Source organism: Cyprinodon tularosa, unplaced genomic scaffold, assembly GCF_016077235.1.
Source record: "Cyprinodon tularosa strain WSP-4 unplaced genomic scaffold, ASM1607723v1 ctg9, whole genome shotgun sequence".
Lineage (NCBI taxonomy): Eukaryota > Metazoa > Chordata > Actinopteri > Cyprinodontiformes > Cyprinodontidae > Cyprinodon > Cyprinodon tularosa.
The window spans coordinates 1,460,613-1,488,287 of NW_024039673.1; the positions used below are offsets into that span (position 1 = coordinate 1,460,613).

General features: G+C 38.4%; 2 protein-coding genes across 4 annotated transcripts in view; one reads left to right on the top strand and one right to left on the bottom strand.

The window, feature by feature from the left end:
* Window positions 1-1,100: 1,100 nt before the first annotated feature.
* Window positions 1,101-19,024, top strand: trpc6a (transient receptor potential cation channel, subfamily C, member 6a). 3 transcript variants are annotated; one of them, XM_038273972.1, is made up of 15 exons: window positions 1,102-1,625; window positions 4,068-4,230; window positions 4,306-4,399; window positions 5,736-5,868; window positions 8,019-8,319; window positions 9,066-9,251; window positions 10,702-10,866; window positions 10,975-11,218; window positions 11,292-11,513; window positions 12,982-13,246; window positions 15,060-15,255; window positions 17,360-17,560; window positions 17,857-17,913; window positions 18,048-18,123; window positions 18,341-19,024. In XM_038273972.1, exons 1-15 carry the CDS (start codon window positions 1,486-1,488, stop codon window positions 18,463-18,465), a joined length of 2,568 nt encoding a protein of 855 aa, XP_038129900.1. In that variant the 5' UTR covers window positions 1,102-1,485; the 3' UTR covers window positions 18,466-19,024. The 3 variants fall into 3 exon arrangements, with proteins under 3 accessions (XP_038129899.1, XP_038129900.1, XP_038129897.1); XM_038273971.1 differs by having other exon boundaries at window positions 1,101-1,625; window positions 4,071-4,399; XM_038273969.1 differs by having other exon boundaries at window positions 4,068-4,399.
* A 577-nt stretch (window positions 19,025-19,601) lies between these two features.
* The window catches only part of LOC119775856 (rho GTPase-activating protein 42-like), a 31,610-nt gene continuing 23,536 nt past the window's right edge, over window positions 19,602-27,675 (bottom strand). The window contains exons 10-25 of the mRNA XM_038273968.1: window positions 27,542-27,642; window positions 25,935-26,044; window positions 25,730-25,808; window positions 25,585-25,624; window positions 25,425-25,487; window positions 25,267-25,341; window positions 25,085-25,169; window positions 24,935-24,993; window positions 24,111-24,216; window positions 23,844-24,003; window positions 23,617-23,767; window positions 21,883-22,560; window positions 21,637-21,793; window positions 21,366-21,437; window positions 21,184-21,263; window positions 19,602-19,690 (exon numbers count right to left, since the gene is read on the bottom strand). Of these exons, the coding sequence (XP_038129896.1) occupies window positions 19,602-19,690; window positions 21,184-21,263; window positions 21,366-21,437; window positions 21,637-21,793; window positions 21,883-22,560; window positions 23,617-23,767; window positions 23,844-24,003; window positions 24,111-24,216; window positions 24,935-24,993; window positions 25,085-25,169; window positions 25,267-25,341; window positions 25,425-25,487; window positions 25,585-25,624; window positions 25,730-25,808; window positions 25,935-26,044; window positions 27,542-27,642 (2,105 nt within the window). The remainder of the gene's footprint in view (window positions 19,691-21,183; window positions 21,264-21,365; window positions 21,438-21,636; window positions 21,794-21,882; window positions 22,561-23,616; window positions 23,768-23,843; window positions 24,004-24,110; window positions 24,217-24,934; window positions 24,994-25,084; window positions 25,170-25,266; window positions 25,342-25,424; window positions 25,488-25,584; window positions 25,625-25,729; window positions 25,809-25,934; window positions 26,045-27,541; window positions 27,643-27,675) is intronic.

A 27,675-nucleotide genomic window follows, 5' to 3' on the forward strand; every position in this document is an offset into this window, starting at 1 on the left:
ACCCTGGAAATGTTCGTCAGGTGATAATAGGCCTTTATGTGCTTCTGAAGGTTCAGGTCTGAGTCCATCAGGACATCAATCAGTTTTTTTTTTAGCTGTAGTAGCTGAAAGCGTGTGCTAACTCTTATTCTATCCTCCTTTGGTCCAAAGATTATTACCTCTGTTTTTTTTTATTCAGTTTTCTAAGCTGCTACGTGTGTTTTTGGAATAAAACGATGTATGGAGGCAAAAATAAGAGTACTTCACCTTTAAAGCAAAGAGCAGAAGGCCCATCTGAGGATTTCTTCTCTGTAATCTCCCACCTCTGTCTTCCTGTTTAGTTCTACACGCAAGAACACGTGATTTACTTTATGTTTGTGTGTTTTTACTCGATAAAGATTCATTAATTCAGTTGATAACATTGTTGGAAGTCTGGCTCTTTGTGTGGTCTGGTATGTGCATGTGTTGGCAGCTTCCATCCATAGAAACGCACACACAGATAGAGAACGGGACACGTTCAGGTGCTTTGCACTCTCTGTCCCCCCTAATGGGACTGTGTATGTTTGGGTTGACAGTGTTTACACCTAGATCTTGGGTCTGTTCTGCTCTGTGCAGGAAGTCTTAACAAAAACTCCTACTATTGACATACGTCAGTGTTTAGACCTTATTCCTTGAAGCCATCTAACTCTCTCACAGAATGAAATGTACGAAGTGACTAATCTTAAGTAATCAGAGCCTTAAAAGGCAGTTTTCACTCTATCAGACATCAGAGACTTTGCGTTTTCAGATTCTTTTCTACTTTTAAGGTTTGTACCAATGTGACTTATAATGAAACTGAGGCCTGAGTTAGATTGAGGCAACAATTCTCTAAAACAGAGATAAGATTACCATGCACCATATCAATTAACAGCCATGCTTGCCTTAAGGATATATGATTATGTGTGTTTGTTTTCCCACACTTGACAGGGATCAGTGGAAAGTGGGAGCGGACAGGAAGTGTGGTCTAGTGGGAATTTAACCCTGGAGGAATCTCATCTGCAGTACATCAGCCATCATCCACTCTGGCACGCACGTATTCAAACATGCTCACTACAAAGTTTTTCTTATACACAATTCAAGCAGTAAAACTTAAGGAAAGGGATATCCTGCATTTGCTTTTCTTCAACTTAAAAACTTAATTAAAACTTTGACAGGTAAGGTAGAGACGAGGCCAGAGTAAGGGGGAGAGTGGAGCGTTAAGGTTTCTAAAGATACAGAACACAATTTGAAGAGGAATGATTTTGATCATCAAAGTGATCCTTAAGGTTTTCTCTACATCTGTGAGATTGACTGTGTCATGTAAATAAAAGTACAGTGGGACCCAGAAGGATGCATTCTTTCTCAAGGATAGAGAATAAACATAGGGGGAGGGCGGCAGAGTGAGCAAAGAAGGAACATGCCGCAGGCACTCGACTACTTGCTCACATGAAGCAGGAGCAGACCCTCAGCTGCTGATCATCGCTCAGGATGAACCACAAACCGCGGGGAGGCAATCGCAGCAGCCAATCTCCTGGCAACATGGACAGATCCGGAACAAGAAGCCAGGACAACCTGCTGCTGAATGATGATTTTAGGGAGGAATACTGTTCTGCTGGACAAAACCTTGGGTAAGACTCTGATTTTACCTGGACTAAAAGATAAACAAAGAGAAAGTGCAAATACTGTTAAATGTGAGGCATGTTTTCCTAATTAATGTAGGTTCAAACGTAAATTGGGTCACATCATCATTCTACATGATTATTTGTAAGAAAAGATAAAGAAAAGAAATCCACCCAGATATACATTAAAAACATAAACCACATCTTAACTACTATAATTAACAGTTTGAAAAACAGACATTTTGATAACAATGATTCAAGCAGTGGATATTTACAGATATTTAGTTTGTGAGGTTTTGTAAAGGACAATGCTTTACTGAGATCATGTTTGCTATCAAGTCTAGGCCTCCAGTTCAGCCACAGTATAGCAGGTAATGTCATTACATGGATCTGTTCTGTTTGTTTTAGAGAAACGCTTAGAGATAAAGCTGTAGAATAAGAAAGATTCCTGAATATCTTTGAGGGGGAAAAATTGTTCTTATTTCAATCTAAAAAAAACTCACACAGAAAGAAAAAGACAATTAGAAGAATTTTATTGACACAATAATTTTAAGACTTTGACTCTCAGACCTCGGCGGGAAACATTAGCACTGAATTTTACTATAATATGCATAAGCGGTTGTAAGACAACAGGGATGTTTCCCCCCAGGCCTGAAACTGGTGGTGGAGTGGAGATAGATGAAGTTGGTTCAGTCCATACTGTTGGTTGACAAGATGATCTGCTTGAGCTGAATTGGTGGGATCCAGTAGACTGTGTGAGCTGATATTAGTGCTTCACTCGGGACCCGGGAGATAGATGTCCAGCTTGGATAAAGGGGTTTGAATGAACCTATTCGTGATGAGCAAGCATGAAGCGACAATGGAGAGGAAAAAATTTGAACCTCTGGCAGAACCAGGCTCAACATGGCAGTCTTCTGCAGGACCAATTGAGATGTAGCGGGGAATGCAGTAAGAGAATTAACCTTTGATGGGGACAAGGTTGAAGAAGCACCATGAAAAAGCTAGATGGACCATAACTACGATGGTTGAGAAGGAGATGGAGGAGGGTTGAATCTATGTCAAAATCAGACTAGCGCAACCACTGCTTGCGCTTGGCTGGGTAGCAGATTGAGTCGTGGATTTCAATGCCGATTGGTTTGCATCAGAGGCAGAGAGCCTCTGATGATGAGGGATAGTAATTTAGACTCTTCAGCTGAACTTCCACCTAGGCTTCATTTAACAGGAAAATTAGTTCTGGTATTTCTTCATTCAAGCCAGCATTTATAAATCCTTGCAAGGGAGAACATGCAGTGTTGCCAACGTTCTTGTCTGCTCTGGTCATGCAGAATTTCAATAACTAAATAAAGCCTGCAAAAAGCTGTGAAGGTTTTCACATACAGTTAATCAAAAATATCGGCCTGAGTAAATACACTGCTAAAACAAATCAATTAACACATAAACAACACAACATAATTCATATTAAATAAAAATTTCTGTCGCACTCAAAAAAGGAGTGGTTCAGCAGGAGGAGACCACTGACCACTTTTCAGTACCTAATGCTTTCTGCCTGATGTTTTGGTCACTTTTGAATCTTGGTGGTGCTTTCACACTCGTGGTAGCATGAGATGGACTCTACAACCCACACAAGTGGCTCAGGTAGTGCAGCTCATCCAGGATGCGAGCTGTGGCAAGAGGGTTTCCTGTATCTGTCAGCTTAGTAGTCCACAGGCTGGAGGTGCCACCAGGAGACAGGCCAGTTCACCAGGAGACGTGGAGGAGACTGTAGGAGGGCAACAACCCAGCAGGACAACTGCTACCTCTGCCTTTGTGCAAGGAGGAACAGGAGGAGCACTGCCAGAGCCCAGCAAAACCTCCCGTAGACCACAAATGTGCATTAATCAAAGTTGGATCAGCCTTTAGTGTTTTTCCACTGTAACTTTGTGTTCGACTCCAACATTAGGCCTCCATTGGTTAATACGATTGATTTCTATTGATATTTTTTGTTTTTGTTGTTGGTACATTTAACTTTGTACAGAACAAAGTATTAAATGATATTATTTCATTTATTCAGGTCTAGGATGTGTTATTTGAGCTTTTCATTTACTTTTTGTAGCAGTGCACCTTTAGAAAGCAAGTCAATGAAAATCAGCACTCATATGAAACTATTAGAAGGGATGTGGTAGAAAATAGATTTTTCCATATCTTAAAAATATTTTAAACATAAAACAGAAAGTAGGAAGTCTGTAAGAAAAAAACTGAGCAATAATATTGTTAGATAGCTCATAAAAGTAAATATAGCAGCTTTGACTTGAAGTTGCTAATCTTTCTTTAACAAAACATGAAAGTGTTGAATTTGGTTGTTTTTGTAAAGAACGTTAGATTTAAACAAATTTGAAGCTTTTAAACAATTGAGACAAGTGTGATCCATTTTATTATCTTATGATCAGAACTGTATGCTTCCCTGATTCCCAGCAGGCACAGCAGCTCTGACAGGCAGCTCACAGCTCGCATCAGCACTGTAAAACGGCGCCAGGCTCTACGAGGTCCTGCCTATATGTTCTCAGCTCCTTTGATCAGCCTTTCAGATGTCGAGCAACGTTTCCTAGAGGCAGCTGAGTACGGCAACATCCCAGAGGTGCGTCGCATGCTGCTTCAGATCCCCAACCTGAATGTCAATGCTGTGGATTACATGGGACAAAACGCTCTGCAGCTGGCTGTGGCCAATGAACATCTGGAGGTGACGGAGCTGCTGCTGGGGAGGGCAGACTTAGCCAGAGTGGGAGACGCTCTCCTTTTGGCCATCAGTAAGAACTGTGCTCTTGTGTATTCATACTGTAGATAAATATTTACTTGAAAGTTTAATCTCATCTGGCAGGGAGCAGATAGTATGTGATACAGAGGCGTCAAAATTAGCTTTTCATCAGAGCAAAGGGATTTTTATCGCTGGAAAAATAACAGCTTTGCATCAACTGCTCAATATTTGATTTAACTGAAAGTTTACTCATGAAGTTCCCATTTGGTAAATATCCAGATATTTTAAGAACCAACACAAAATGGGAAGGGAACAATAGAAGGTTTTCACATTTTCTTTGGCAAAAAAAAAAAAAAATCTAAAAAGAGTGCTCTACATTTGTATTTAGCTCCTATAAAATAAAATAAAATTCATGCAAACAACCTCAGAAATGAACAAATCAAAGACTTTTGTATAAACAGCTGTTCTGTGAAGGCCTCAGAGGTTTGTTGGACAATATTAATGAACAAGCAAGAGCAAAAGAACATAGATGAAAGGTTAAGATTCAAATTGTTCAGAGGTTTAAAACAGAGACAGGAAATAGAACTGGATTATGAATGTTGAACATCTAATTTTATGAAAAAATAAAAAAGTATGACACAACCGCAAACCCACAGAGTCATGTCCATGGAGCTGAACTGACATACTGAGCAAGGAGATTAATAATCAGAATAACAGTAGCCTTGGAGGAGCTGCAGAGATCCATAACTCAGGCTGGAGAAACTGCTTGTAAATCTTTGACTTGCATTTTGCAGAAAACAGAAACAAATTCAGTTCAGACCTAAACTGAACATTTTAGCTACATGCAAAAGCTATATTCCAAACAGTCACTTTATACTGTGAAACATAGTGTTGCAACGTCATACTGAGGAGATTCATCTCTTCAGCTCGGACAGGGCAGCTCATCAAAATGAATGGGTTGATAGATTAAGCCAAATATGGCGCTATACTGGAAATAAACCAGTTAGAGGCTACAGAAGACTTTCAACTGTGCTGAAGGTTTATCTTCCAGCAAAACATTAATCCAAAACCTATTTTTACTGACATTTTCACATAATCTGAAAGAAAGAAAAGGAAAAAGTGGAGATTTCACATCTAAAGAAGGAAATTTCAGTCTCTAGATGTGGGGAAAATGGTAGAAACATTCTGTAACTGTGATTGACCCAGGTGGGGCTAAATAAATAGGCAATCTGCACTTTTTAGATTTTTAGTTTTTATTCCAATTTGCCTTCTACTCACAATAATTATTTTATATAATTACCTTATATTTAACTAAATCAATTTTAGATTTTATTCATGTAGGAAAATAAATACGCTTCTATAACCAGTTTTCTCTGTTTGTGCCATAGGTAAGGGTTATGTTCGTATCACAGAGGCCCTGCTCAGTCACCCTTCTTTCAGAGATGCTAACCGTCTGACAGCAAGTCCTGCTCAAGTAGACATGTTGGATGACTTCTATGCTTATGATGAAGATGGGACAAGGTACGGCTGGTAAAGAAGCATCACACAGCACCTTGTAAGGCTTAAAATTATCTTATTATACACATTTTCTTGTGACATAAAAGCAAAAAAAAAAAAAGAAAAGAAACATCTGTTTGGATGGTAAACCTACTGTTGCCTCCTTTTGAAAAATACACTCACCGGCCACTTTATAAGGTACACCTGTCCAACTGCTCGTTAACACTTAATTTCTAAGCAGCCAATCACATGGCGGCAACTCAGTGCATTTAGGTATGTAGACATGGTCAAGACAATCTCCTGCAGTTCAAACCGAGCATCAGTATGGGCAAGAAAGGTGATTTGAGTGACTTTGAACGTGGCATGATTGTTGGTGCCAGAAGGGCTGGTCTGAGTATTTCAGAAACTGCTGATTTACTGGGATTTTCACGCACAACCATCTCTAGGGTTTACAGAGAATGGTCCGAAAAAGAAAAAACATCCAGTGAGCGGCAGTTCTGTGGGCGGAAATGCCTTGTTGATGCCAGAGGTCAGAGGAGAATGGCCAGACTGGTTCGAGCTGATAGAAGGGCAACAGTGAGAACCAAGGTGGGCAGAAGAGCATCTCTGAACACACAGTACGTCGAACTTTGAGGCAGATGGGCTACAGCAGCAGAAGACCACACCGGGTGCCACTCCTTTCAGCTAAGAACAGGAAACTGAGGCTGCAATTTGAACAAGCTCATCGAAATTGGACAATAGAAGATTGGAAAAACGTTGCCTGGTCTGATGAGTATCGATTTCTGCTGCGACATTCGGATGGTAGGGTCAGAATTTGGCGTCTACAACATGAAAGCATGGATCCATCCTGCCTTGTATCAACGGTTCAGGCTGGTGGTGGTGGTGTCATGGTGTGGGGAATATTTTCTTGGCCCTCTTTGGGCCCCTTGGTACCAATTGAGCATCGTTGCAACGCCACAGCCTACCTGAGTATTGTTGCTGACCATGTCCATCCCTTTATGACCACAATGTACCCAACTTCTGATGGCTACTTTCAGCAGGATAATGCGCCATGTCATAAAGCTGGAATCATCTCAGACTGGTTTCTTAAACATTACAATGAGTTCACTGTACTCAAATGGCCTCCACAGTCACCAGATCTCAATCCAATAGAGCATCTTTGGGATGTGGTGGAACGGGAGATTCGCATCATGGATGTGCAGCCGACAAATCTGCGGCAACTGTGTGATGCCATAATGTCAATATGGACCAAACTCCCTGAGGAATGCTTCCAGCACCTTGTTGAATCTATGCCATGAAGAATTGAGGCAGTTCTGAGGGCAAAAGGGGGTCCAACCCGTTACTAGCATGGGGTACCTAATAAAGTGGCCGGTGAGTGTATATTGCAGTGCGAGTGGTTCTCTTTAGAGAAAGTGCATATCTCTCAAGAAATTATCACAGATAACGCAAATAGAAGAGAAATCTGTCTAATTATAGATTTGAGAAAAGTTAACTTTTACAGCCAATCAGTGGTTTGGGAGGTGTGCAAGAAAAATGGAAAAATTATCTCACTCGGAATGTGAGAAAAAGCTCTAAATTCCCATTTTAGAGCGCATGGTGTAGATTCTGTGATGCTACGGGGCTTATTCTCTTCAAGAACTTTACCAATCAATGTCATCTTATCTTTGAGCGTCCCACCTTTTAAACTATCTTGGATGGAACGGAATATTCTGTGAAAAATGATTTCAACATTGTTTTTTCCCTGATGAAATTTATTTGAATTAAAGGATGGATAAATCTGATTTTTTCCGGTGTAATGTTTGTCCCATAAAATAAAACAATTTGTTCTAATGGTTTATTTACATCTACTGTATAATAAGGTGATCAAGCTAAGGCTGACTTGTTGTAGACTAGAAATCAATGGCAAAATTTGCAGTTTCGCAGTCAATAAAAGGTTATTTTAGATTTATAGTGATGCGTTTTGACCCCTACCTTAGATCCTTGCTAAACCGAAGTGAGTTAATGAGCTTTAAAAGATGTAATATCCTTCTTTCATAAAATTAGCTAAAACTGCCAAAGTTTTACTGAGAGGATTTCTTACTGATTTCATTATTGTTGATCAGGGTAATGTTCCAAAGTTAAAGCTATAGTACAGCAATGGGAAAATATTGTTTTTGCTTTGTTTATCTTCACAGGTTTTCTCATGATGTGACTCCAGTGATTCTTGCAGCTCACTGCCAGGAATATGAGATAGTTTACACGCTCCTGAGCAAAGGGGCCCGCATCGATCCTCCTCATGACTACTTCTGTGGCTGCGACTCGTGTAACTATCAGCAGCAGTATGATTCCTTCAGCCACTCACGCTCCAGGATCAATGCATACAGAGGACTGGCCAGTCCTGCGTACCTCTCTCTCTCTAACGAGGATCCGGTGCTGGCAGCATTGGAGCTCAGCAATGAGCTGGCCATGCTAGCTGATATAGAGAAAGAATTTAAGGTCAGAGTAACCGAACATGTTGCCTGAGTTGATTTGTTTTCTGGCAGCTGTTGTCTGCTCTCACAGGTTTCAGTTGCTTGAAATGTGGTTTGTTTCCTGAAAACAAGAACATTTACAAGAAGATATGATTAATTTGCTATATTCACAATGAAAATCCAGTGGTGTTTATTACAATTAAACATTTATAAAGGTTTATAAAGGATAAGAATAAAGTTTCAAAATTCACATTGAATGTGGCGTTGTACAAGGTTGAGTTTTGGGACCCCAGTTTTTTTTCTTTTAAAGGCCATACTTATGACATTTGTGTATAAGTATTCTGTAGGGTAGAATATTATTTTTTCATAGAGCATCAGATTACTTAAACATTTTTGTTAAATGCACCTACTGAAAAAAATACACTTATGAGGTAATTTGTAGGTATTTTTAAACTGGAATAAAACAAAATGTTTTTTTAGTGACCAACAAAAAAACTGAGATGATTTAAATTTTATTGTCACATTTACAGATTTACATTTACACATTTACATTCTACTATGTAAAGCGAACCCTTATATACACATTAACATGCTCACATATAAAAATAAATGTTTTTGTACAAAAAAATGAGGGTGCAATATTTGTGACACTCTGAATGACAAAGATGGTTTAAAGATCACAATTGAATGGTGTCCATTTTAATTCCTACCAACGTTTCTTAAAACTACATGAAACCACTTGTTGCTCATGTTTCTTCTTTATCTTTGCAGAATGATTACAGTCGCCTGTCTAACCAGTGTAAAGATTACGTGGTGGGCCTTCTGGACCTCTGTCGGAGCACAGAGGAAGTGGAGGCCATCCTGAATGGAGAAACAGCTTCTGATGAAAGCTTTGATATACCTGGTCGCCCCTCACTGACCCGGCTCAAATTAGCAATCAAATATGAACTCAAAAAGGTAAATTAACAAGACAGCAATAAGCAAAACTGTAAAACACTCCACTATTTAAAAGAGTTTTGCTCACAAATTTCTAGTTTTTTATTTTTTATTTTGGTCATTTAAAGTTTCCATTTAGGCGACTAGAGGGCTAAAGGTTGATGCAATCAGAATCCATCATTCTGGAAAATTCACACAGTGGTCCAATCTCTTTGCTTTTTAACAAACGCAAATCATAACTTCCCCATAAAATCCAACAGACTGAAGCTGCTTCAACGTATTTTGCATCGTTTTCCCACATTTTACTCCTCTATAATATTTTTAACAATATAACAATGTTTTTCCACACAACCCCTATGGTGCAGCCTGAGAATTTATCTAAATACGGATTAATACAGATAGGTTTTCCTTTAAGTACCTGTAGCCAACTGTTGAATTAGTGTAGACTTTGTCAGATTAAACATATTTAATTCTGTGGAGTAGATTTCGGGTAAAGATCCGCCTTGGTGTGTAGTTTGATGTTTAGAAAGATGCACAAACTCACATGTTTAATAGCTTCACAGACTGGACTCTATGTTGTGTAAATTTGATCCTATCAGACTGTATATAAAACAAACATTTTGGTAAAGAGTTTAATTTTTATTTAAAATCTATCACTGACTGCTAGACTGTTTTCTCCCCCATGGATGCTGTTAGTTTGAACTGAAAACTTACTGGCTGGTTTCCCTCGTCTTGAGCCTGAAGGACGAGGGGAAAGTGTCATGGTTCCCAAAAGTCCTTTCACATTTTAAATCATTAATTGAAAGCACAACATCCTCCTTTGGGTAAATCCATCTTAAATGATGTGGAAGCTGTATGTTTGGGACATGTGTTGAACTTCTAAATAGACATTTAACAGACATTTCTGAATTCTAGAGATTCAAGCAAACAAAATATATCATCTCTGCAGTGATTTATAAACTGTTACTTTTTTTGGATATGTGCACCCATGGATACGGTTAATGATTTTATTTAAGAGAAAGATTTACAGTATTTATCTATAAATAGGTGATTAGTATGTATGTATGCATATACATTTATTTAGGTGGTAGATTTAAACAAACAACATACCAAAATAAAATGTAACTGTGATTTTTGTTTTCTTTTGCTTTTAATATTAGCTCTTTGGATAACAGACAAAATAATTGGTTATTCAATAAATGACACCTTTCTTGCAGAAGAAAAGACTTTTGATCAACTGTAATCAAATAATCAACAGAAAGTATAGTTTGTATTAAACTGGAATGTTTGTTAGGTTGTCTTTGGAAGAATGTTTTTCTGATTTAAGCTGAAATAAGACAGAGCTGTTAATTATTATATTTAAATGAACTGCATCATAATCTAAATTGACATTTATTATGAATTGGTTGTATATGAACAAACTGATCTGTTTTTTCTTAAGTTATTTTAACCCAGCTTTGGTTTCCTCCAGTTTGTTGCCCATCCAAACTGCCAGCAGCAGCTGCTGAGCATTTGGTACGAGAACATTCCTGGGCTGAGACAACAAACTACTGCGATTAAGCTGCTGGTGGTTCTTGCTGTGGCTATAGGACTGCCTGGACTGGCTGTGGCGTATTGGGTCACTCCTTGCAGCAGGGTACTGAGCGCTCAGACTTTGTCCCACATTAACTTGTGAATGCACAGATATGTTATGGTTGATTACACCACAAAATAGGATCTCTCATCCTTTTTATTTCATTTTCAGGTGGGAAAAGTTATGCGCAGCCCCTTTATGAAGTTTGTTGCCCACGCCTCATCCTTTACAATTTTCCTGGGTCTGCTCATCCTGAATGCTGCTGACCGTTTTGCAGGAACCACCCTGTTGCCAAACATGACCCACCATCAGCAATCTGGAAGTTCACAGCTAAAGCTGGACCCCCCAGTACTTCACCGCACAACCACCACCCCCTTTACATGGATGGAGATCCTAATCATTTCATGGGTCATTGGTGAGCAAAAGATGAGTCTGTATGTAAACAACTGTTAAAAGAAGAATGTGATTATTGATCTGTGTTCCTGCAGGCATGATTTGGGCTGAAGTGAAGGAAATCTGGAGCCAGGGACCCGGAGAGTACCTGGTTGAACCATGGAACTTCTTGGACTTTGGGATGTTGGCCATTTTTCTGGCGTCCTTCAGCTGCCGTTTCTCTGCTAAGAAGCAAGCTGACTGGGCCCAGGCCTATGTGTACAAACATAACAAAACACTGGACCAACTGAGCCGAGAGAAATGTTACTTCATTCTGGGTAAACAGACACCCAAACATGAGGTTTTAACTTACCATATACCTATGGTTACAATTTTACTATATAAATCAAAAATGCATCTTGTATAACAACTTGATTCTGAATACTTGAATTTCAGAGTAATGATCTTTTTTACGTCAGGTTTTGGAAAATTTGATTTGAAGAGATAAAATCAAAGATTATCCTATAGAGCTTTGAACAATATTCATATAATTTTCCCACATGTTTTCAGATGAAAGAGGCCTGTCTGGTTAGTTGAGACCAGAATAAATGTTTCATTTGGATGCACAACACTGATTGTAGCAGATCTCCATGAACACACTCTCCTCATGTCGATACAATGTGGAGGCTGGATCATGCTGTGGGGATGCTGTTCTTTCCTATGGGTGGGGAAGATGCTTTTAGTAAAAGGAAAAAAAAAAGACAATAGAGTGAAATTCAGGGTGGCTAAATCTGAAAGTTACAAGTCAAGTGACTAAAAGTTACACTGTTGCTTTTAAACCAGGGCAACAACAGATTAATCTTGATTAAAGCATAATCTGGTGTTAAAATGGCCAACTTGAAATCCTTACTTAAATCCAATTAAGAAGATAAAAATAAATAAGAAAAATAAGGATGATATATCCAGTCTGACTGAGCCTGGGAGGTTTTTACAATGAGGAACTAATAAAAAGTACAACTATTTGGCATCAAATATGGAAGAGACACATGCCCAAACACATTTAATAGAAATTATATCAGATGGTGTCTCTACAAATGACTGTGTAACATGTTTAAGTGTTTGTTTTATGTAGATATAGATTATACATACAGGAGGTCTAACTTGCAGAATTCCCATCCTAGTGTTATCTACAGTCACTAGTTTGTCAGCTCTTACTGCTGCAAAGAAATTGCTATTTCTAAGGCAAGAAGAACATAAAGCTTGTGATTTTCAATTCATAAATGATAATAATTTACATACTTATGTATAATATATTAAATTTCTGTCAGGGAATCCTGTAATTTTTACAAACTGGAGCTTTAATTCAGGTATTTGAACTAAAAAGTAGCCGGACACCAGCCCACCAAGGCTGATGGGGAATAAACTGCAAGGATTCATTATTTACTCTGGCCTGGGAATGCTTCATGCTAAACCCAAGGAAGAGGCAGAGTTGCTGAGTTGCAGGATGTGAAGGTTTCCATCCCAGGCTTACTAAACCTACAACCCAAACTTTGATAAGTGAAATACATCAGATGAATGGATAACTCTCTCCTCTCCTTTTGTTAAACATAAATTTGATTCAAATTTTGCTCAACTCCCTTTCTTTTATTTATTTTTCACGTTAGGTGTCAAAAAGCAAAACTTACTTTTATTGTGGCCACAGTCAAATCACCATGCACTTGCTATACCCCCCCTAAAACCGATTGCATGTTTATTAGCAGGAGATATGTTGGATGTTTAATAGGTGATTTATGTTTTTGTTTGCAGCACGTATCGACTGGCTGCCCTCAGATCCTCAACTGGTGTCAGAGGGCCTCTATGCCATCGCTGTGGTGCTGAGCTTCTCTCGGATTGCTTACATCCTGCCAGCCAACGAGAGCTTTGGTCCACTCCAGATCTCTTTGGGAAGGACTGTCAAAGACATCTTCAAGTTCATGGTCATCTTCCTGCTAGTCTTCTTGGCGTTCATGATCGGCATGTTCAACCTGTACTCTTACTACCTGGGAGCGAAGCAGAATGACGCCTTCACTACGTAAGACATTCGTATCTAGTTCTCCTGCCTTTGCATCATTGTCACAAAAAAATTGCCTTTTTCTATTAAAGAAGCAGGCTAAAATAGGGATAATTGAGAAAAGCAAGATAAAAAAAAAACTAAAATAATAACTAAGTTTGGTTAATGTTCTTTGTTTAATGTTTGTTTTAGGCATACCAGGAGAAAACACAACAAAACTATGATTCAGTTTTCAGGATTGACAGCTTCTTTAAACTTTTACAGAGAGATGATGAATCTGTTTAGTCCATGAAAAGTTTATAAATTCAGTTTTCAATTCAGTTTATTTATACAGAGCCAATTCACGACACATCTCAAGGCACTTTAGAGATACAGATCAACCAGTTCATACAGTCAGATTGATTCAAAGTTTCCTATCTAAGGAAAACCAGCTGATCGACTCACTGACTCTCAGCAATCCTCTACACCACACCTATTACTGGTATTTGAGAGCACCCACGTAATGTGGTTATTAATTGTAGAAAACAAAACAATTTAGATTAATTAATAGACTTCTTGCAGAATAATGTGGTGTATCTGGCATTCATCATTGCAAAAATAGGTTGAGATAAAAATTTGGGTTCTTATCAAAAGCTTTTCCTCCCTGAACCATAGCATGACTTAATCATCCTCGTTGATTCATAAGAACAACTAGAAATAACAGAAAACTGTCAATTTCAAAACACAATTTGCTTACTGCAAAAACTGAAAATATGCAGGTAAGGCGATTCAATAATAAAAAAATAATGCTTTATAAACATCTCCAGGATTTATTTTGAGTGCATAACATCTAAATATCTTAGTTTAAGAGCAGAAATACTCATTCCTTTGGCAGATTATCTTATTTACTGGCTAAAATTAGGTAGAAATAAATGTCTTTTCAGGGAGTTTTATTTATTTGTAGATCAGTGTTTGCAGCTCACTCAATTCACTCAAACCTCATGCAGTAAATTAATACTGTAAATTATTATAAACCAGCTAAAATGATCTCTTTACCTCTGCCTTCATCTCAATTTCTCTGTCTCACTCCATCGTCATATATCTTTCTCTCTTTCACCATACTTACCTCACTATTGCTTATCCATCTGTATCTACCTAATTTTTTCTATATCTATCCTCTATCAGTTCATTAGCCGTCTCTGCATTTTTTCCATATCAGTTTCTGTCTATATGTCTTTCTCTCTATATATGTTCTTTATCTTTCATCCATCGTAGTATTTTTTCTCTCTCTCTGTCTGTTTGTATTTATCTAGTTCTTACTTCTCTCTCTCTCACTAGCTTTTTTAACTGAATCTTCCTTTGTCTTTAGTTTTTTACATCTATTCTTCCATCTCTTCTTGTTACACCCCTTCTTCTAAAAAAAAATCCCAAATCACCTCCCAATTTCATTATATTTATCTCTCTCTCTTTATAGAGTATATCCCTGTATCTCTTTGCCCATCATTAGTAAATTATCTTTATCTATCAGCATCCTTCATATTTAATCTCTCACTATTTTTGTCCTTCTCTTAAAATGTCTTGAGTACGATATTTTTTGTGAGGCTTCTCTCTTATTTTAAATACATATTTGTGTTTAAAACAATAACATTTGAATCCTTGTTTTAAACATTGTAGGAATCTATACGATTTAGGAATCTCTAGCTCTAAATTCCCTCTACTATTTAAGACTGGTGCTATGTTTAGATATTACAATTGATTAAAAAAGGACGTTTTCCATTTTTTTCCTGGATATGTATTAGCTTGCTTGAATTAAAACTGTCCTCTTGTCATTCTTTCTGTTTTTTGTCTTTTTTAGCCTGGAGGAGAGCTTCAAGACTTTGTTCTGGGCTATATTTGGACTATCAGAGGTCAAGTCTGTAGTGATTAACAATGGACACAAATTCATAGAGAACATTGGTTACGTTCTGTACGGGGTTTACAACGTTACCATGGTAATAGTGCTGCTCAACATGCTCATCGCTATGATTAACAGCTCCTTCCAGGAGATTGAGGTACGTCACTGCAGTAATATGTCACCACTTGGTCCAAGATCGAGCCTATAGATGGGAGTCGCAGTCCCACTAATTACTTTATTGCTCCCTCATGTAAAGTGGACTTTTATTTATTTATTTATTTTATCTTCATTATAACAGTTGTTTAGCTGGCTTACTGAGAGAAATCCTGCCTGATTTTTTTTTGTGTGAGAAAATTTGGATGTGACAGTTGGAAACTTAAAAAGACCAAGTTGACAAAAAAGCTTCCGGGTGCACAAAATACGGAATTAAGTTAAGATGAATAGTAGAAGCGGAAAAAGCACATATCAATATATGGGGCCGAGTTGATACAAAAATGCTTTGGTTCAAATTAGAAATGTTCACATACAAGCTGGTTTCTATAAAAAATATAAGGCTGTGAGAAACATCATAGCTGCAGAAATAAAATGAGTAAAAACACTATTGCTGGAAAAAATAGGCCACCAGAGCGATTAGAAAAACTGAGCAAACAGTCATTACCATCTCTGCTACTTACCATTAGAAACAGTGCAACTAATTCTTGTTTAGATCAAAAACCTGTGTAAATACTAACGTCACTTTAAGCACTTATTGGTTTTGTTTGGGAGCAGTAAAAATTCTAAAAGCAGCTGCAGGAAAAGATCTGTGGATGCATCTAGGATGTAGCAGTCTGTCACTGAAAGAGATCCCCAGCTCTGCAGCAGCTTCATGTATGGAGGATGGAGGTTGGAGATGCTGTCTAACAGTCCTTTGGTCTCCCACCACCTCTAGAGAGGAATTCTAACAGAGAGCTGGCCTTCATATTGAGGCTATCCAATCGTTTCATCTCAGATGTAGATAAGCAGTTGATCCAAAATGCAACACCATAACAGATGATTGATTCCACCACAGGACTGCACCTGCAAACACCATCCCCACCAAAAATCATGGTGGTGGCACCACCACGCTGTGTGAAGGCTCTCTCCCATATCCTGGATCTCTGTCCACAATACTCCAAAATACCTTAAGTTAGCAAATCCATTAATTATTATATATATTTTTTACAAAATAGAAGCATACACAGGTGCCTACACACATCTTCATCCATACAGTTATTACCCACAGTCCTCAGGTAACACAGCCATTGCAAAATATGTATAGATCCATGTACAGTTACTTCTTCCATCTCATATCTTTTTAACAAAAGCAGTTGAAAACTTCCTAAGCAGTCTAATAATAATAATAAATGAACTTTGTTGACCTCACATTCGAGGGATTTACCTCTACATTTAACCCATCCCCATGGTGAGCAGTGGGCTGCCATTGGGGAGCAGTGTTGGGTTAAGGGCAGTCTGTGGGAGTGGGGCTCAAACTCAAAACCTCAGGATTCCAAGCTCTATGCCCAAACCACTAGGCCACCTCTCTCCTCAATGCTTAGACAGCTATAATTCAATGCTGAGTTAGCTCCATTCTGTCACAATTACTTTTAATTTGGTTGGGGGCCCAGGGAGCAGTCTGGGGTTAAGGTTCTTACTCAGAGAGCCAGAGAGGCAGTCTGTGGGAGTTGAACTCAGAACACGTCTATTTTTGAAATTGAGATTATCCTTGTAGAAAATGAGGATTAACCAGATTTTTATAAAGACATATTTCCTTTTTTAACACAAAGAAACACTTACAACATCACATAATTATGTTGAATTGTGATAGAATATAAAAAGTTCAAGATGCTCTTTATCTAGGCCATGTTTTACTGCTATGGGTTTTCTGATCTTGCTATAGAGAAATTTGTGCCTAATTGCAATAAAATGCTGTTTTATTTCTCATCTAAATATCCTCTAAGCAACAACTTTATATTAAGGTGTCCTACAGTATGCTGTAAAGTTACTCAAAAGTAAAGTCTTATGGAGGTATTGCTTCTAGATCTTCCTGTTTTCATGCCCTTATCTAAACACACTAATTACTACTGCAACAGATGGGAAATTCGGCTGAGCGTGTTTGATTATTTTATCTTTATTTTCATATAATTACAGATAAAAAAAAACTCTGTTCTTTAAAAAAAAAGCATTTATTTACTATTCTAACCTTTTTTTTTAACTAATTTTTTTCTCTTCTGACACCTCATTAGGACGATGCTGATGTTGAATGGAAGTTTGCTCGGGCAAAACTTTGGTTTTCCTACTTCGAGGAGGGAAGGACACTCCCTGTTCCCTTCAATCTGGTCCCCAGTCCCAAATCTATGCTGGGATTGGTCACAGCCATAAAGTCCATGCTCTTATATGTGGTTCACAGACTCAATAAGAAGAAAGCTGAGATAGAGCTTAATCAAGTAAGTAGATTCCTCCTAATATGAATAAAAACCTCACAGACATACTCCAGCATCACAATGCAAGGAGTTGAATATATTTGCTATCCACATTTTTCAAATTTTTGAAAAAGTTCATACCACATCCAACTTCTTTGCAATTATATTCAACCTTCTTTCATTCTTTCATGATATATTGTACCAGAATATTTTTTAATTTTGTTTGTATTAAGAAAAAATGTAGTAATTTGCGCCCTCTTGTGGCAATAAAGTAGGACTGTGGACTTAATCATTTAACAACCATTTGTTTATTATTTTAGCTGGGAAAGAGCAAAGAACCAGGATATGGGGGATCTAATGGTCCAACAAGATATCAGGTATGAATAAAAGTAACTATGATGTTCCTCCTGTTGGATAGCTGAGAGTTTTAATACTATATTATGCTACAATTGCTTTTGTACATTAATATTGAATTGCTTTTATCCCACCTTTTTTTCTTCACTGGATGCAGAAGATCATGAAGCGTCTAATCAAGCGTTATATAATTAAAGCTCAAGCAGACAGAGAAAGCGATGAGATCACAGAAGGTAATATAAACTGAACTCTGTCTTTAAGTCATTATAATTATTTGGTTTTGTGGCAAAAAAAAAATACTTGAACTGGTTTGTAGTATTATAGTGTAATCACTACAGAACTCTGCCCAGCAACAGATGTCTGTAAATGTCGACCCCTGTTTATTTATTTATTTTTTTGGTCTCATTTCCTGTTTTACATTTCCTTATTATTGCCTCTGATCTGGTCCAGGTGAGCTGAAGGAGATTAAACAGGATATTTCAAGTCTGCGATATGAGCTGCTGGAGGAGAAATCCCAGAACATGGAGACACTGGATGGTCTTTTGAGGAGGCTGGGAGATTTTAATACAATGTGATCTTAGCGCTGTCTATTGACGACTGCTAAAACGAACAGCAGATAAACTGTATTAATATGGAGAAAATGTATGCTGTGGATGCAAAGCTAAAATAAATGCTTTTTGTAATATAAATGTGCATATAGGAGTTAAAAAACATCAATTTGCCTTTAAAAATTTCCCAACATTATCTGTCAATACTTTTTGTTGTTGATGCTTTTATTGGAATCACACATTTAAAGGGTCTAATAGAGCTGATTTTGTAGCTATATAATTACCTTTTAAAATGCCATTTGTAAAAAAGTATAAAATAATAAATGATCTATTTTTCCAACTATTTAACAAGGAGCAAAATAAAAACTGTATGCTTACAAATGGTTTCAGGCGTATGAATACATTTGGACTTATGTATATGTTAGGTTATATGTGGAACCAAAATTGAAATCATTTTTCAAGTTTTCTGTTTTAATCCCACCTTTTAAACAAAGCTGTGCTCATTTTTAAAAGGAAATTACTCTAGATTATTCTGGTATCTTTTAAAACTTTATTTTGTAAATGTCTTCCCTTAAGATTACATCAGTTTGTTCAAAAGTTTCAAAAATACAGTCTAAAATATAAAGCTTTGTGACAGTAAGGATTGGAGCTATAAAATTACATAAATAATTGCAAATGAAGTGGCAAATGAAAAAGGCAGAATCCACACATGCAGAATATTGTTTTAATTTGTTTATTTTAGACAGCAGATAATCTGACACATAGGGTATAAGAAAAAAAGTTCATACAGTTTAAGGCACTGAGGTATGAACATTGGATTTCTAGACCAACTACTGAAACATTAAAACATAAATTATAATGATTAATAGAAAAATAACACTTCTATGTACCTTTTACATATTTTTACTGGATACATAACATTTCAGAGTCTGCTAAACAAAAATTAAAAACGGTGATAAGTACTGAGAAGCTAAGCCTTACACGTCAAGTATTAACATCTACTGCACTGTTTACAGTAGCCCCATTGCTCATATTGTGGCACAGTAGTCAGTGATAACAGTCACAGTTACAGTATTGTGTGTTTTGGATTCTTAATAAACAACCCTTAAAATTTCAGTCAGACTCTTGTGATTTTCTCATGCGCTGACAGTTCATCAGGTTTGTCAGATATATTGGATGTAATTTTCGGGTATGAGGCCGGTTCTGCCCTTATATGTCGCCTGCAGCCAACCTGGTTCCACAGATGGACCCACTGCAGGAAGAAAACAAAACAAAACAAAAAAAACATCACGACTTTTATAACCCAAATTACAGCGAAGCACAGAGAGCTAATTTTCTGTTTTAGTGAAAACATGTTCCCACGTCGCTATTTAGAGAAGCGCTATTTAGCAATGATCTGCTGACACTTTAACATAATAACACTCATTTGTTTCAAAGTTGTTAAATCTGGAAAGAAGATTAGAAGATGTAAGAAGCAATTTGAAACTGTTTCGCACAACATTCTGTCTGTGGTAATTAAATCAACGTTTGATTTAGTGAGAGAAATTACTTGAAGGACATTACAGAAAGAATAAATGGAGCTTAGCAAGGCTGATCTAATTTATCTTTTTTCTATCTATTCTAGATATGAGATGTAAATGGTACAAATAGCTGTAAGACTTAACTAAAAACAGGTAATCAATTGACAGGAAATAAATAAATAACTTATATGGTCTATGGTGAAGGGAGTTTTCCCTCTCCACTGTGTGAGGGATTGCCTTTGAGTCAATAGTCAATGCAATCAGCTGGTTTTCTTTGGATAGAAAAACTTTAAATCAATTTAACTGTATGATCTTGTTGAATTGTAAAGGGCCTTGAGATGACATGTGTTTTGAATTGGCGCTATATAAATAAACTTAATTGAATTGTATGATCTTAGCGTTTTATTTAATAAAGCAAAATAGTTCTACACCTGATATTGAATGCAATAGCACCTCCTCTTGGCCAGTAGGCAGCATATTCGTCCGCTCTTTTCCTTCATTTGTACCGTTTGCCAGGTCTGCAAATTTAACTTGCACGTCCAGAAGAAGGTAGGAAAACTTTGCTTTTTCTGAGCTGTTTTCATACCTTAAGTTATAACCAATGCTCAAAACTTTGACTAATCTACCCCTTTATTTATTCTTTTATTATTTTGGTTGGAATCTCAGAAATTTGACTCATTCTCAGCTCTATTGCAAAGCTATAAGGTTCTCTGATCTCGCGTGACTTCCCCCTGCTAATACTATTGCTGCACAATTATTTTACACTGACATTGTATTCATAACCAGAGGTAAATATTTATGTGTTTTAGACCCCTCAAAAATGTATAAAGCAATAAATTATATCCTATATTTTTAATCTTTGTAAATGAAATTCATATTTTTAATCTGCACCACTCTGAAAGTATAAATTTCACTTACAAAGATAAAATATATAGCATATAAATCAGTATTATAGAACAGTTATTTTTAAAAGAAATATTTTTTAAGCAAATTAGTAGCTATGACCTTTAAAACCAATTCTGGATTCGGATTAAACAGCTGGTCACAAACAATTGTGAGACATGCATAAAAAAGAAGAAGAAATCCAAACTTTAGCAAGGCAAGTCTAAACATGCCCATTTGAAATTATAAAATATATGAATTTTCTAACAACAACAAAAAACAAATCAATGAACAGATATTTTCCCATCCTGATAAAGTAAATATTTGCTCTCATAAACCTTACCATTTGTGAACAGCGCCCCCTGTGGAAAACTTAATTCATGGCTGTGCTCTGCCTCACAGGAGTACATCGCTTTTGCTTCCCTGCAAGGAAAAGTTGATAAGGGAGTCACAAAGTGAAGTAACTACAAATGAATTCATCTAAATTTACGTTACCAGGCAACAGCATCATCAAAGTTATCATACCTTCCTGAGGGACAAATGTCTAACGCTGAGGAGAACACTGAACTCTCACGCTGAGGCTTCCTGGTTGATAACCTGCATCACAAGCAAAACATAATGCTTTAACTGCACTGAAATGTGGTTCTAAACACCAACAACTGAGATGTTCCGTCTCAAACCACACATAATCGACATTAGTTGTAATTTCCTAATCACAATCATGTGAAATATCTTGGGAGTTTTATTTTAAAAATCCTTTTGTTTAAAATAAATGACAGGTTTCAGTGAAACTCACAATGAGGCAGGCCTGGAGTAGCCGTTGCTGGATGCGGCTGCAGAGTGCTTTGGGGTGAGGTCGGAGCCGCAGCGGTTGTGTCCTTTACGCGTTTTTAATCTCTCCTGTCGGTCCAGCGACACGAGGCTCTGCACTGATCCATGGCAGCTTTTGTAATCTTCAATCATGTCAGAAACAGGGTGGGAGAGAGTTAAAATGTCTGACTTTTAATTATTTTAGAGGTGGAAAAAAAAGCTTTTTACACACCTTCTGAAATGTGAAGGGATGTGAGCGAGGATGAGGTGGAAAGCCGGTAGGGAAATAGAGAAGAGGAGGAAGAAGAGGAGGAGGAGGCAGTGCTATGTATAGGAGGAGAGGTACAGTTGGTTCCTCTGACTTCTGTGACTGTAGCACAGGAGGAGTTTCTTTGCTCTGCTGAACGAGTGCTCTTCAGGGAGGAGATGGAGGCTGCTTTCTGAAGAGGTCTACCCTCCCTGACAGAAGAGGAACGGTCCCCTAATGAGGGCTGGACTGACGTTGTGGACGCAGATCCGGGGTCTTTGGTAGAAGACAAAGAAGCGGTTGAGTTTCTGTTGAAAGACCTCTCCACTGCGGAGAGCAAAGAGGATGTGGAGGAGGACACAGAGGAAGTCTGCTCGGCTAAGGAGAGTGGAGCGGAGGTCCAGGAAGAGGAAGGCGTGAGGTGGGGGGAGGGGCCGCCGTCTGGTGGCTCTTTCTGATCTTTTCCATTGGGGGAATTGTTTGGTGGTGAGCTGGAGGAAGCCGAAGGAGGAGAAAACTGCGCTGCGGATGGTGAGCCGGGCTCAGCGGTGGGAGAAGAAGGAGTTGAGGTCTGAGACAACCCATTCTTTTCAGAGGAGTGGGAGGACAACGACTCCTGGCTGCCCATCGGAGTTGTATCAGGGCTGCTGCTGAATGTATCACCTGGAAAATAAAAGGAAACATCCCTTCAAAAACCAACAGAGGGAGATCTCCAGAACAGAGAGCTCATCTACTGCTTGGCTGATATGGATTATAGGGCCCAATTCCAAGCATGTTCTAACGAATTACTAACCATACACCAAATAAAAACATTGAGGAAAAAGTCCCGGTTAGAGGGTGATGTGACCCTATACATCCAACTATAAATTCTTCAGTAAACCTGCTGATAATGTTAGCTGAGATGCTAGGCTAAAATCATCTTTATTCTGATATGGCTATAAAAATTCAGCTATTTTTTTTATTTTTTGCAGCTTAAATTAACTAAGAGGAGAAAAGTGGTTATGTTGTTTCTGCTTTACTCTGAATGATGTAATACTATAATTAAAAAAAGCAGGATGTGGTGCTCTGGTCTCATCTCTACAGTCTGGAGGAATGGCTCCTGACTGAATGCAGTCTGTCCGTATTTGGAACACAATCTGAAACATGGCTGCATTTAAGAGACATTAATTCAAGCTCAATAAAACACTTATCCTACCGAGTAGGCCTGGGTAAAAAATCGATTCAATTAATTAATTCAAATTTTTTGTTGCAGGCAATTAATTAAAAAATCTATTTTTTATAATTGCACATTTTTGGCTTCCTGGAGATTCTGTAGCTGCAGCATTGCTCTCAGGTTGCAATTTGGCAAGTAACAGCGTCACATGAAACAGCAAACGACATAAAGACTACAGGTGAGTGAGGTTGTGTATTAAAAGGCAAATTTTAAAGCGGTCAGAAAAGGTTCCTGGTCTAGATAGCCAACAAGCTAGGTGTTAACAGAAGCACGGCTGCCAATAGCGCGGCGCGGTAGTGATGTGCCCCACGCATAGCTAAAGACATGGTGACCTGTTGGTACTTATTGCTGTCCTTAATAATTAGGGAGGAAAAAAAATCGGGAAAAAAATCATAAATCGAATTAAAAATAAAATAATCTGAGATTTTTTAGGCCATATCCCTCAGAATCTGAGATATGTTATTAATAAGAAATGAAACAGAACAGTGACCAATAGGCAGACTCACTGTCATTGTCTGCCAGGCAGAGAGCCGGAGTGTACCGAAGGGCTTTTCTCTTTCCAGATGACAGGCAGATGGCCTTGCTCCTCCTCGGAGTCGACCGAGAGGTCGGAGCCTGAGGCAGCGGCACCGACAGGTCCGGAGTCTCACCAAAAATCTGACAGGAACAAAAAGCAATTCACATGAATGATCGGCGCTCCACATTTACATGTGTGTGAAGCTTTAAAGCTCACTTTGTCGTGCTTTTCAATGATGATCTCCACCACAATGTTCTGAAACTTGATGTTCATCATGGCCGCCACCGTCTCCTCCTGTGACCTCATCAGCGTGGGGCCAAAGATCATCCCAAGGTTAGACACGGTCATCATGTTCTGATCGCTGTGGGAGGACACCCTGCATGCACAGACCACCACACACACATTTCACAAGTATAAAATCATCTATAGAAATTTACTGAATAACTTTCAAACAATGATCACACCATGAATCCATGCACATACTTGTGAAGGTGATTGGTTAAGATGTCCAACATGGTTTTGTTTTTTTCCGGCAGTTTGTGTACGAGAGCATGAATGGCTCTCACTCTGTACGTCTGGTCGTCGTACTCTGTGACAGAGGAAGAGAGCATGGAGGCTGGAGCTTGGTGTGCTTTAACCCTGAATATACCGCATAAAACAACAAATGCTGTCTAGAAACTTCTTAAACATCATTCTGTAAAGTAATTAACTCCCTTAAATCTGTCATGTTTAAACCACTGTTTATTTATTTATGTTTTAAAGGCCCAACATAAATAATAACTTTATTCAGTGGAAGTTAAAATTATACCTTCATATATTTAAAAAAAATTATAAAATTATAAAGCATTGTGTGTATTTAGAGGGCTGAAGGAGGGTGGACTCCTCCTTCCGTCTATAGCCTTTTGTGGGACATATTTCATTTGGCGATTTCGCCATCTTCTAATCCCATTTTTACTACTTTAGTGTCCCTCATGTAGGAAGGCCTTATCACATAATGCTGCTACCACCACCCTTTGTTATAATTAGGGTAATATAAACCAATATTCTTTTGATTATCTGACACGATCTGAGATCTTTCTTCCATATCTTTGCTGCAAACACTGTAAGTGCTTCCACTAAGCTGAGGATATCTGCAGCTCCTCCAGATTCTTGTTTTAATCTCTGATTAATTATCTCCTTGTGGTTTTATGTGGGCGATCAAATCCTGGTAGGTTTGTAGTTTTGTTATACATAATAGATGTTGGCTTTTGGGATAAATACTTTTGCATGACCTAATGCTTCCTACAATAAAATCAATAAAATCTTACTTGCAGCCCTGATGAATTCTTTATGCAGCCTATAGGTCAGTAACGGTTCTGCCAAACACCTGGACATAGATGAGAGAATAAGAGTTCACAATTTAAGGGCCAATTTACTTAAAAAAAATAAAGAAATGATGCCATATATTCATAAATTACCGGAAATAATCTTTCAGGCCACTGGTTATTGTCTTGTTGTCCCAAGTTTCTGCATCCAGCTGTATATCCGAAGATGCAGTAGAAGCTGCAGGAAAACTTTTGTGTTATATTCACTATTGTATTATTATAAAACCAAGTTAATCTCTCCCTGATTTCAATATGTATATGTATATATAACATACCAAATGCACTGGCCATCAACCGCTGCACTTTGGAGTTTACTCCACCCGTCCTGTACAGTCCAAGAGTTGTAAGGCCTGCAAACAAGTTAATACATAAGGATCGGCAAGAGATGCTGTAAATATATTGTTTTAGTTACATGTTCTAGGTTGGTGAATACCTCTTGATTCAACCAGCTCAACACACTTCTTAACAAAGTTGAATCCTGCTTCGTTGAGAAATGCTATAAAAAAAAAAAACGCCAATGTCAGACTGAAAAAATCTTTACCAATAAATTAATTTGTTTAAGGAGAATCTTCAGACCCAAGCTTGATACTTACTCTCTTCTTTTTTACTGAGCAGAGAGGGAAGAGTATAAATCTGCACAGACAGAGGAGAACATGAATATAAATAGCTTTTTTCTTGTACCAAAACAGTCATTTCCCCCCAGGGATATATTCTTTATAGAGGTGGGTGTGTTCTTACAGGCTCTTTTCCATCCATTGCCTCCATCCAGAGCCGTCTGTTGGCCTCTGACAGGGCTTGCAGAGTAATGACGCCATGTCTGGATGAAAAGAAAGTCACACCCAAGCTCAACTAGGCAGCAACACATCCAATTATTCAATCTAAAAATAAACCGTTGCATCATTCAGGAGAAACACAAAGACTCTCAGTCAGACTGTCCCCTCACCTCTCCACCACCTCGATGTCAAAGCAGAAGCGTTTGTCGATGGATTCGGTCTTCCTTCGGACACATGAACGCAGCCTGAACATGTCTGGGGCCCCAGTCACCACGCCATTCTGATAGACAGACCAGCGACACACATGCATCAACGCTGTTTTTTTACTGACTAAAATAAACTTTCAGGGGAAAGAAATCAAATATGTAAAGAGTCTTGAGTGTTAAAATGTTGGTTTTTGAAAAACAGAAGTGTTTTCTAGTACTTTTTGAAAATTTATTTTAAATGCTAAAACGAGAGAACACAACAAATATGATGAAAGTAGTGTGAAAGGATTTTATAACAAAGTAAAGCCTTCTTAGATCTTTCTTAGATAACTATGCAGTTGGTTCCTGGCTGTGGGTCGCTGGTTTTAGGGAATATGTTAGCAGCCTGTAGGCCATGAAAACTGGGCTTGATACTGGTGGCCATCCCTTCCTCTTGGCCTCTCTGGTGCTACCTCACCTGGTGAGGATTAAGGCTGTGTTAAAAAAATTGAATGGTCATCACCAGCATATTTCAAAGTAGCGGGCCGCTAAACTGAAAACGCTACTATGAAATCTGTCCAAAACACTCATTTTTCATAGCGATGTCTGGGCTCCCCTGGATTTCTCACTTCATTTTAGCTCAACTGCTGGTTATGCTCAAAGCTTCAAAATGACATTGAAATTAAGCTGGTGGTGTAATAAGAAAAGCACTATGAAAGCGGGAGCCCCTCCCCCTTCAGACTCCGTCCTCCCTCAGAGGCGCATGCAGGTAGGTTAAATAATGCGCTCCTCCCTGTTAGCAGACAGAGTGCAATCCTTAAAGGCAGGGGTGGAGTGTCCAGGTCCAGAAGGATTCCCAAACAGCTGCTCTGTAAAGCCGGATTCGCTGATGGGCAGAGTGAGTTTTCTTTTACCCAATAAAACCTGCCATATTGCTGCAATGGTAAGCCAGCCCTAGTTGGAAGGGCGCTGTTCCCTCCACCCCTCTGTTCTAAGTTTTGCCCCCCATGGCAGGCTTATGTCGGCCGTGTGGATCTCCTAATCAGTGTAGGCCCCAAAGACAGGGACGGCTGGGCCCAAGTCTGTCTCTGTCACTGGTCTCCAGTGGAGGACGTAGTTGCAGGGTTGAGTTGGGGGGTTGGGGCCTTGTGATTATCCCTATGTCTCTTTGGCCTGGGGACTAATGCTCCTGTGATTCACTGTGAACCTGCCCCTGTACAGGACATGTGACCTGCCAGGGTTCCCTGAGACTTTCTGCCTTGGGTCTCTGCAGCCTCTCTACTACCTGCTCTTTGGTTCTAAAAACGTTTGTCTATGGTTGGTAAAAACACACACAAACACACACCTGCACAAATTTCGAATGGCAACTAATCAGAAACCTTAAACATAAAAAGAAAATCTGGTTATATTAGAGTTTTTAAAGATAAATCGGATCCAGCTTAGAATAGTATAGGAAAGCTAAATTAAAAAAACTAAACAAAACGAAAACTGCAAATCTACATTACCATTCTGATCAGTGAATGCCTTTAAATAGAGGGTTTAAGGATGTTTTAAAGCACCGATATTAGTGTTTAAAGGTGTCAGCAGCCCACCTGTCTACTGGCTGGCCGGGTCTCTGTGTTGCTCATGGAGAACATCTTTGAGCTCCTCTCGTAGGTACAGTAGTATCGGGTCCACACGCTTCCCAATGGACCTGCACACATTATCATATTTTTACATCCATAGA